Source organism: Triturus cristatus, chromosome 4_2, assembly GCF_964204655.1.
Source record: "Triturus cristatus chromosome 4_2, aTriCri1.1, whole genome shotgun sequence".
NCBI lineage: Eukaryota > Metazoa > Chordata > Amphibia > Caudata > Salamandridae > Triturus > Triturus cristatus.
The window spans coordinates 564,627,952-564,640,093 of NC_140586.1; the positions used below are offsets into that span (position 1 = coordinate 564,627,952).

The window sequence follows — 12,142 nt, forward strand, 5'->3', positions numbered from 1 at the left end:
AATTGATATCAGGCTTATCCATCAATGAATCTAAGTCCAATGCCTTTTTCTGTCATGACCAAACGCACCTAGAACGTATTGCTTTTGGAGAACTTAGGTTGCCAGTAGCCCCTCACACCTTTAAATACCTGGGCATTAACATATATCGCTCATAAGCGGACATGTTGGAAGGCAACCTGGGTAAGGCTATTCGGGGAATACAGGTAGCTTTCTGGACCACGTTGCCCTTATCGGCTATAGGTCACGTGGCCTTATCTAAGTTGGTAGTACTTCCTCGTCTTTTGTATTACTCCACAAACCTGCCGTTGTTAATACCCGCAACAAATTTTAATACACTTGACACTATCCTGATAGACTTGATATGGGGTACGGGACGAAGTTGAATAAGCTTTAAGAAACTCCAAATCAGCACACGGGGCGGCCAGGGGCACCAGATTTCAAAGCGTATTATTATGCATGCCAAGTACAGTGGCTGCCCTACTGGGCAGCGGGGCGCAATTTACAGGAAATGATTATAGCTCCAGGCGCATCCAGCAGGAAACACTCCATGCTTTACTGCTGCCACATAGTTAAATGCCCCCAGCGCTACCACACCTCCTCCAGACGGCACTACAATGTTGGGGAAAGGTGCTATGATATACCTCTAGGGGCGGTAGATATGCCACTAACATTCCATTGGTAGGGGTGCCATTGACGAGCTGTAGGCTAACGCAAAGGGTACTCGGACCGTGGTCGGATGTGAGAGTGGAGACTATTGGGGCATTTTTTGGAGATGGGACACTTATGAACCACGACACCTTTACACGTGCTACGGAGTGCCTGCCACATTATACATAATACATGCCTCCCTACTACATAACATTAAAAGACAATGGGCTCTGCAACGGGAGGAACCCTAGACAAATGAGTTTGTCAAATCTCTGTATTACATGGGACATGGAAGCCACCTCATTAAATGGTTATAACTCAGTATCCGTACGCATGCCCAAATCCTGCTAGATGCCCAGCGGACACAGTGGGTGGCAGATTTAGGACGGGACTTAACGGACATGGAATGGGGGGGGACATATTGGAATATCCACGGAAAATACCACGCAATGCCAAGTTTAAGTTTATTCAATGTATGACTGTACACAGAGCAACTTGACTCCGCAAAGGCTGCACAGAATGTACCCGGAAACGGCACATCACTACCCCGATGTAAATTACCTGAAGCAGACCGAATTCATATGGTGTGGACGTGTGTATGCCTTGGGGAGTTTTGGTGGGGGGGTTACACACATAGTGGGAAACGTTACATGCCTGCCCATGGGGAACACGGCCCTGGAGTGCATACTAGGTATTGGTAGACGGACGAAGTTAGAGGGGATGAGGGTGGTGTTATTGGGTGTTGATGTATTATAAGTATTCTGTTAAGCGACCTGTACCTTAGAGTATGAGAATACACTGCATAGAAATAATTGTTGAATGTAACTTCTCAGGATAAACACGATGATGACTATGTAACATATTGGATGCAGGCCTTATAAACCAAAGAATTATAAAGTTGTATAGACGATATGAACAAAGTGATTGTCTATTTGGTAGCAGAAGAAAAAGAAAGAAAAACAATAAAGTTGGTTTAAAAAAAAATGAATGGTGATTACAATTGGAGCCCGATGGACCAGTTGTTTGATTTAAGAAATATGAACACAGAGTTAAAAAATCTAATTGGCAAAAGAGAAGTGGAAGAGATCTGTTCTTCATGGGTTGCCAAACAGTTTATCAGAAGACACAAAGAAACGAGTCATCAAAATCATTTTCAGAACAAGACATATTTATAAGATTTGAAACAGGATGCACTTGAAGTTGAGAAAATACTTACGGTACAGATGAAATGGAAGGAATATCGTCAGGGCAGAAAGTGTGTAGTTCCTGGTACTAAAATCTGAATACAACTTGTTCTCCTTTTCTTCCCTCTCCAGTCTTTTCTGCTTACATTTTGTGTATTCTTTTAGCAGAAGTTTAATCTCCCAAATTAGGTTCACTTACTGATATTGGCACAGATTTTAGTTATAAACTGTAACTCTTCCCCTCTGTTGAAAAGCACTCTGAATGAACCAGCGACAGGATAGGTTGTTTGAGACTGCCAATGCAGAAGCCATGGTCTCAGTTAACTAAGGTGCCGATAAACTGTAACCCAAACATAGGAGGCTGGCAAACTCGACCTCAAAAGAGAAGAATATGAAACAAGAGCCTAGTATCTGACTGACAGCTTGATCTACACCAAGGAGCTCAGAAACTGTTTGGTTGAAATGCGAGGCAAGAAAACAGCTTTGTCTCACCTTTCAAAACAGGCCTGGTTAGAAAATGTTGTCTGATACCATCAGAACTTCATGTCTTTTGATTGGCACTTTCTGTCAGAAAGGTACTCACAAATGTTAATGCTCATCCGAATTGAGCAGTAGAGGGCCCTATAACAGAAGAGCTGATACTCTTACTGGTAGCAGCGTGTGTTACCAACTCTATTCATGCTTATTACAGAATCTCTCTCATCTAAACAATCCATGATAAGAAGTTAAGAATTTCACTCATTTCCAGTCCCTTCATGAAAAAAGTAGAGACAACTGTTGACCACTGATAAATTCCAGTACAGGAGATGTAGGAACTGCCCAAACATGAAACAAGCTTCGTGGGTCAGCCTGGAATACTGCTTGTATGAACTGCTTCAACCCAATCGTGGACAGCATGCAAAAAAGTGGCCATTGGCACAAAGGGAGACAGTGGCACAATAAGACAGAATAGGTGCACTGCTCAAAATGTGGAAGCAACAGGAAAGCTGAATACATGTACTATGTGTAATGGTCGATGATGCAGTAGGAGGTGCGCTGCTTATGCATGCCAATGGATACTGGGAGTGAGGTGGACTAGAGCAAAAAATTCTGGTTCTGTCTGCGGTGCGTGGAATTCCAAAACAGTTGAGAAGAAAAAGGAAAAACTGACAGAGTAATTCACCCATGTAGATCTACTGAGCAAATGCAATATTTGGTACATAGGTTTAAAAGCAATTGAAATTGCTATGCAATATGTATGCTACAATGGCTTGACCCAAGGAGCTAAGGTGCAGGAATATCGAGGATAACTTACCTACCGAAGGTCTAATCTTGACTCTGAGGAGTGAGCCACAGTGCCTCATCCTTTAAATCTGATCACTAACACCGTCTGATAATTGTAAACATTTGAGCTGATCTTGGAAGCAACCTTCTTTCACCACATTTAATGCTTAAAGTCAGTAACCCTAATGATAGCATATTATTGCTCAAAGTGTTCACACATCGATTCCATTTCTTTGTAGAGGGGCACTTTAGCCTAGATTTGATTGTTTATTTGGAAGCCGTAGGTGAAAACACATTTTCAGGCTCTGGTAATCTCTTTGTATGAGTCAATACTAGAGCTTGCTTTGGTATGTGTAACTTGATCATTGTCAGGAGTGAGACATACATTGTCATCATTTCAATAATCTACTAACAGTATACAACAGGGGGTGGTGGCCTGTGGGAGAATGGCATTATTATAGACAAATGGACTCTGGAGGACTACTCCACCAGACCTTCCTATACTGGTCTCTAAGCCCGGTTACCAGAGTCCATACAATCTGAGTTCATACAACTAATGTTTGCTAAAGGTAAGCACACAGCCCAAGAGGCAGTCTTCCACCAGAAGACTGTTTCTAGCAGAGCCAACAAAAGCCACCTAGTACTTATAAGTAATATGAGCAGAGATTCGTAGGCAACAAAGGGAATATGTGATGCAATGTACAATCTACTTGCAGTTTGCTGGACTGTTTTGCAAATTGCCAAAATAAATACCAATACGGGCTTTGCATTCTGACAAGTTTTGCCTTTGTAATGTAGAAATGCACCACTTTTCTCATACCTATTAATCACAGAGGACCACTGTATGGGGCTACTGTAGAGAACAGAGGAAAAAGAAATGAGTACAAAATGAAGGTGTCTGTTCCAAGCACTGAAAAAGAAATAGCACAAGCAACCACAAGAAGGCAGCAATGTCAGATCACCTGCAGAAGATAGGTACTTGGGAATGTCTAAAAATGTACATATGGCGGTTCAGTTTGTATTTTTAATGCTTTGCTGAGCTAGAGATTACGCTCTTTTGGTCTGCAGGCAGAATATCTCAGGTACTTGGAAGAAGGGGGACAGGATATATGTCAGTATCATTATGCATTAGTATCATATAGTGTTACTTGCAACTGCAAATGAGTTGCGTAATTAATGTGCAGGTTTGCAGATAAAGTAGTTCTTAAGAGATGGGTATTCAAACTGCTTCAAAAAGGAGGTGGTCTCTGATCAACATACAAGTGGAAGATGTTTCAAAGACTTGAGTGATAAATGAAAGACTTCTCCCCCCGGATGTAACCTGATGAGGCACAGAGTACTTACCTGAAATCTTATTTCTATTCAATTAGTTATTTCCATTATATTCATAAATTATTTAGGAGAAACGTTCCACTTCAAAAAATACATCTAAACAAATGCCTATCTAAAGACATTTTTATGTTTAAAAAGTAAGTTCAACCAAGTGAACTGAAAAGCTTCTATTTAATTATTTCTTTTAAAATGAAAACTACAGTGAATGGCGCCAAATAAACAGCAGCTGCCTCGGAGATACATTTCACACTGCCTCTTTAAAGAGCAGTGGCAGTCAGTAAATTCAGAAAAGTCAGTCTGGAGACTGATCTCAAACAAAGCTTTTTCATTCATTTTCCAGACTTTATAAGGATGGTGGAAGCATTGTTTATGGGTTTAATGGAGATGCACATGATATAGAAATAGGACGTAAAGTACACAACCTTTTCTTTTCCACCGTAGAGCCTTAATTGATATTCAAAACATAAAGAATGACAACCTCAGGCCTTCCACCAGCAAAGGACGTCAATAGAATGAGTGGTAACAAGTAAAAAAACAAACCCATAATCTAAGAAGGTCTCAGAGTAGCCAGGCCCAAGTGTGCATGTCAGCTTTGGAGTCTAAATCCAACAACCTGTACTTGGAAAGGATGTGTACACAGATTGCCAAGCAATAATTCTAAAAATGTTCAAGACAGAAACAATCCTCAGGAGAGAAGCCCTGTCTACCTTGTATCTCTGGAACCGGCTACATATCAACCTGCAAGCAGTGTGTAGTTTTTTAATACGATGTAGTAACGCCTCCAGCTATGCTTTATTTGGAAATAGCCAAACCTATATGGATAGGTCAACAGTTACCAAATCGTTGTCAAGCTATTACTTAAAGGGGCTTTTTACATCTAGGATTACACAGATATACAAGTTATAATATGCCTTTTTCGATGTGTACAATTAGCAGCAACCATTCTAATAACTTGTCTACTGTCAAGTTGCTGAGTGGGTGCATCGGAACGACCTACAATTGCATGTAAGTCAAATGTAAGCCCCGGTTAGATTCTGGTCATCGCACATTTGGGTTGCAAAACTAAGTACATTTCCTCACCCAAGCCAGTGTTCAGAGACTTGGATACAATAATTCTACAGGAAGACCAGAGGCACTGATTATGTTTCAAAAGTCCTTAACTTCAGCACAACAGGCACAAAATATAGTGCAAAACAAAAAAAAGCTATGAATTATTTGATTGAAACTACAAGAAACCACATGAGCAACTTTCCACTCACAAGACATCCTGTATAACACTCCTGAAAACTTCCATCTCTGACTCTTTTTTGGATGCTAAGCAGTTTAAGGTAAGTGCCATTTTGTTTTTCTCACAACTTTGTTGTAAGAATTATGTCTCAATGTTTAAATGGCTTGTTTTAAGAACTGTACTGTACTGAGCCTTTCTATGCAACGTGTCACACAAACATGTTCTTTTGCAATGTGAAGTAGCACATGGCAGGCCTAGCTCCTCTCGGGCCATCACATCCTGCAATGTCAAAAGTGACATGCTCAGATGAGTTTACAGGCTTTGCTCTACAGCTAAAAGATTTTGTTTCTTCACGGTTCATTAGATATCGACACCATAATGTGTATACAAATTTTAAGACTGGACAACTGATAGATTAATTACAGATACCCAAGCTACATTTCAAGTCTGAGGATTCCAAGTATATCTAATGAATTTATGTATGCATAGAAGACCAAATTGTCAATATATGGCTTGACTATGCCGTCATCATGTTTGTTGAGACAGTTTTTATTAAACCTTCCTTTTTTCCCCGATTTTAACTTTAACTAAAATAATAACCCCTCAGAAAACACAAGGAGCAGGGTACATAAACCAATAACGAATCACTTCCCTTTGCTTAATCCCATTAACTACTAAAATATTCATAATATAATTATATTTTAAGAAAAAGCAATAATCTATGACAAAATATAAATACATTTGTGTTAAAATATTTTTAAAAGTTTAATAAAAACTATACCTCAACAGACATGACATAGTCAAGCCATATATTGACAATTAGTTCTTCTATACATACATACAATATGTATGTATGATGTTTAGATTAAATTAATTTAAATAAATAATAGTAATGTAACAAAATCTCAGTGGTGTAATTGCAATATCAATGTAGTGCAGTCGCGGAAGTGTATACTACAGGATTGGCTTAAAAAGCAGGCTGAAAATCCAAGTGCCGTGCTATGGAACATCCAAAGACATTTTTATGCCACCTGCGGGGCACCGAGGTGCATATTTATTATTGTTTTTTGGGATTATACACTCGGAGACTTCACTGCTTAGGAATGAAACAAGGCATTGTTAATTATGCATTGAAGGAGGTGAAGCAGTTGTGCGCATTTGGTATATGCAGTAATTATTTTGCGGCAATTGACTGGCTATGAACACACCTTAAGTGATCATAAAAATCTATCAAAAATACAAATAATTAATGCACATACTGTCGATAATATGAACTGTTTGTAGGTCAATTATTCTTACCTTGGATCAATCACATCTGGGTAAGCACACACTCTTAGAGTTTTAGAATTTGAACCAACAGCATACAAGGAACCACTTGGATGAAAAGCAACTGCTCTCACTGCTTGAGTATCTTCAAGGATCGTAAGACAAGTGAACTGGTGCTTCGAGGTGTCCTCCTGTCACATACAAACAAAGAAGAAAAACAGTCCCATAATTTCTGTATGTTCTGGGACAGGAAATGCACTCCAACAATAGAACATCTGTCCAATGACAAGAAACCCTCTGCCCTGCTTCTTCCTAAGAATTTCTAAACATTAATGTAATGTAACATAATTTCCTTCCTTTTTACTAAGGTTATGACAGAAGTTGAATTATTTCACATGCAAACTTCACTTAAAAGAAATATAGGTTTATCTTATTTTAAGTATTTCCCTTGCAGTATATTGGGACATATGAGAACAATAGTTAAACTATTTACTTTTTTTAAAAAACATCAAGAAATTGATCTGTCAATAGTCTGTATATGCTAATGGACTTTATGTCCCCCTTCAAAAAGAGGTACATATGCCAGACCACGCAAACTCAAAATCGTGACACGCTTTCACAGAAAGTTAGGTGCGTGTCAATCATGTTTTACAGCTGCACACAAAAATAAAAGTGGGAGTTTGTTTCTTGAAAAAGTAAAAAAACATATTGACCCTCTACATCGCGGTAGTTATCTTAGGGGGCAGAGAGGTCATTATTTTGTTTCTGTTTGTGACAGTCAGAATTGACCTGCCTGTGACAGAAAGAACAAGCATTTGCAATGCAATAGGTCTCGCAGTTACACGAGTTTAAGCTATTGGCATTGCAAATGACAATGCCTTTTATTTATGTTTTTTAAACTAAAACAAAAATAAAAGGCATCGTTAGTAGCAATGTCACTAGCTCAAATTTTCAGCCAATTGGTCTGGTTGAAGTCGCGCTCAGATGTGAGACTTGTGTTTGCCATTTTCAGAGCATATCTACATTTTATATATACTAGAATAGAGTGGTGCATAACTTTTTTCCTGAGTATATTATCTGAATGCCTATACTGAGCCTATACTGAGCTCAAATTATGGGGGGGTGACTGACAGGTTGAAAGTTTCTAATTGACTAGGGTGGTCATAGACGGCACTTTGGATTCATAAAACATGCACACTGTGTCATGGTGCGGATGGCGTGTGATAGGCATTGACTTAGGTGTCTGATGTGGTGCACTCCCAGTCAATTGCCACCAATTATAACTAGAATGTGATAGTATATCTTAGTGTGTTGCTTCTGTCATTTACTCTCTTTCTACCTTATATTTGTGACCAACACAAAAAATGGATCTCTTATTGCAGGTCTAGTGTATGGAAGGAGGACTGAGATCTTAGTGGGAGGAGAAAGATGCAAAAGGCTTGGGGCTGAACGAGGTGGTTGAGAGACCTGATTGAGGTAGCTAATGGCAGGATCTACCCGTTTCTGCTTATTTACAACTATTCATCCAGAAATAGAGTTGGTCCTTCCTGCTGCCTGAAAGTTACTTTAAATTTGTGTAATGTACAGCTAATGTGCACACTCAATCGTAACTTCTACCCCAGTCTTTGTAGAGCTGGGGCAGGGCAGTACTTCCTTCGCACATATTGTGAGCAATGTTGAGTCACTGTACATTCTTGATCTGTGCGCAATCAGACACTCACCCAAAGTGTGCCACCTCTTTGGCACCACACACATTTCCAATGTGTGCAGGGTATGGCTCTTGAACACTCAGACACACAAATAACATGTTGTGCTTGTCTCATAGGTTGGTCTCCACTCAGTGTGTGCAGGGTAGGGGTGTTTGGGCCCACAACAGGTGTAATCAGGTACAGACTAGTGTAAACTCACAAAGTGTGCAGCTCTCTTTACTCCGTGACAAAGGGTTGGAGGGCAGGGTCACGTAGCACTCCGGCACACAGGTGTTGTGATCAACCGTACGTGTGCGTGCACGTACACACACACACACACACGTGTACACACACACACAGCAACACATATCTAATACACCTCAGTGTTGTGCTGTCCACACACTAGCACACACCTATGTGAATAGATCCTCTACCTATTTTCACACAAAGCCTGCTGCCATATCTGTCTCCACAACATCACAATATTTGTGTTTTACATACAGCCTTTTTGAGTGGCAGATGCACCATGGAGGCAGTCACACTTTCCTTCCTTTGTGTTACTGGAATAGCTGAGTGGCATTAATGTATAGCAATCTATGCTTTGGGACTTCTTTGCGGAGCATAAAGCAGTGGAAATTTGTTCAGTTTTAAACGTTACATTGTATGAAGATTATGTCAACAAGTGAGCTTTGAGTGTCTACAAATACACCTTATCTCTAGGTCTGCATGACGTTGGCAACCAGGGTGACCACAAATATGCTTGCGAGTAACAGTAAACATGGTCAACCTGGCACCAGGCATAAATGCTACATTGCTGAACTACAAATAGAACGAAAATGGAGTTAAAAACATCCTAGTTGCTATGTTTAACATTGCTGCTTTACAGGCTATGCTGTAGTTGCAGAAGATTTGAACACAGAAACCATGCTACTAGGAAGAAAGCAAAAGCACTCAGCACTGATTACAGACATGGCTGCCCCCCAGACTGTCTCCGGCAGCAAAGCAAAAGTGCGTTCTGCAGAAGTTGGTCATCCAGGGCGTGAGCTGCCACCCGCACAGTGACGACAAGTGTTTGAAGTGGAAACCTTTCACAGAGAACATGGACCATATCAAATTTCTCAGTAAGCTATTGCAATTCCTAAAAGGGCACAGAAAACACTCCAAAATATTTCCAGTTGCTTCATAGCGAAAGGCTGATGACACTGTATTTTACCCCAAATATGACAGTAGTGTGCATCACAATAATGTAGAATTCTGACACATGACACAGCAAGGGAACGGGAAGGGGTGAGGTGTCAGAGGATCCTTGCAAGTTTTAAACAGTGGAGCAAGTGACCCGAATACCCTGCACATTTAAGAAGTACGAATGTTATGAAATGGCTGCCATTAAGGGAAAAATCAGCAGCCTTTCAAGTACAAACAGGACTTCACAAGCAGCGGAGAAGGAGCATAGCAAGAGAGGAAAATGGAGGAAAGGAAAAGGCTGGACGTGGGCTACAGAACCTTAAAGCAGCACAGCCCTCCTCTGTTTGGGAACAGATAAGCCCTTAACTGGAGTAGAAGAGGAGCATTGTTCCCTGTAAGGTGAGCACGCGCATATGCTACCCCAAGCGTGCAGTGTGTCGTGTGAAGCGCGCACGCACACTTCACTGTACATCACTTCCCGCAAGAAACCGATGCCGACGCCGTGAGCGTGCACATCTGCTGTCCGGGCAAGTGCACATCTACTGTACCCCTTCAGACGCAAAACCCACAACAACAGATCTCGCCAAGGCAAGCAACGCATGCGCTGCGTCGCTAGGCGAGACCTAAAAAAAAGGATGTCAGAACTTCCACTGTAAATAGGCTGGGCTGTCTGATACCCTTTCTCAGTTGCCCTCTACTCTTTTCTGTAAACAGAGCCAGCAGGACCACTGCTGCTGGAAAACGAACGGTCCCTGCAACTCATAAATGAGCAAGTCGACTGAGGGTTTGGCAGACAAGGTACTCCATCAAGTTTTTAATGAATTACCCACCAAACTTTAAATAAGAACAGTTATTATAAGTACCTGGTAATGCTTTAAATGCATTATGAGAATGGCCAAAACCAAACAGTAATCAAAACCTTCATCCAAAGTTCTTCCAAACTTCCATCATCACGACGAGAACAGCGTAATAACAACATGATTGATTTGTTTGACTTTTTCGAATGTCTCCTGCGTGCCCTCCGGGCCTTCAACAGCAACACGTTGAAACAAATCATGCAAGAATATCAATCAAGAAAAGATAAAAAAGTTGTTTATGAACTGGAAATATTCCTGTTTTCGCAGTGCGACAGACAGGAGCGCAAATGCGTTCCTTTTTGGCCATTCTTTCATAGAACCGTGATCATTGGGACGGATCACTAACTGTTCGCACGCATTCATTGATCATTACGTTGACATTAAGTTTGATTTTATAGCTATATACGAAGGGAAGGAGTGCATTCTTACATTTTTGCTCTTGTTATTCAATTAAATGCATTACAAGTCATTTAGACTGTCAAAGGGCAAGAAACAATAAATTTGAAAAGATATCAGTGGGGCAGAACAACAAAAAAGGTACCCTCCTTCTTTAATGAGATTTCAGGCATTTAGAGATTTCACAGGAATCAGCATCTTGCCACCCAAGTAAAACAATTAGGCTCATTGGAAGGGGTTGTGATAGCTCACAAGCTAAATAAACATGTATTGGACAAGCAAACATTCCAGGCTGCTGCAAGCCTGCGACTATATATATATATATATATATATATATATATATTACCTACTGGCGGTCGCCAGTAGGTAGTTATAGTTAGGACCACGTTTCCATAGGAAAACCTCAACATTCTATTTTGAATAACTTTGGCGCCGGTCGACGAATCCTCGCGAATTTCTCAAAATAGGTGGGGCGCTACGCTCCGCTCCTACCCTGAAAGTCTCGGGGGGATCCGTCAAGCGGGGGCTGAGATAAAAGGGGGGTCCCAAAACGCGTTTTTCCCATGCATTTTTCCATAGGACCTTTAGAACGAGCTACAGCCCGAACGGCTGAACAGAATTACTCAAAATTTGGCAGAGAGGTAGTCCCTAGGTCAAGGAAGTGCCTTTTGTAGGTTTGGTGTAAATCTGTTCAGTAGATTCTGAGAAAATAGCCTTTAAATCAATATATATATCTGAGCCCGCTTACGGTACGCTTACCGTACGCTTACGGTAAGCGTACGGTGGCGTGCGCGAGCGCGATTCTGATTGGCTCTTAGATCTTAGTAAACATTCGAATCGGCCGAAACCAGGAAGCGGCGGCCGCCATTTTGTGTATTTCACTCTGAAAAAAAAGAGTGAAAACAAGGAAAGGGGGCAATGAGGAGAGTTACAGACCCCCTAACATTTGTAAGGGGGTCAAAGAAGGACAGAAAAGTACAAAAAAAACATTTATTGATTTTAAAAAAAATCACGGGGTACGCGTACGGTAAGCTTACGGTAAGCGTACGGTAGAAAAAAAAAAAAAAAAATGAAAATCAGATTTAAGTGTTTAGA

The 12,142-nt window shown here is 40.8% G+C and overlaps 1 protein-coding gene across 1 annotated transcript in view; it reads right to left on the reverse strand.

Moving 5' to 3' along the window:
* Window positions 1-12,142, reverse strand: part of WDR47 (WD repeat domain 47) — a 294,267-nt gene that overhangs the window by 69,936 nt on the left and 212,189 nt on the right. Inside the window, exon 10 of the mRNA XM_085602213.1 lies at window positions 6,955-7,112. Coding sequence (XP_085458339.1) covers window positions 6,955-7,112 — 158 coding nt within the window. The remainder of the gene's footprint in view (window positions 1-6,954; window positions 7,113-12,142) is intronic.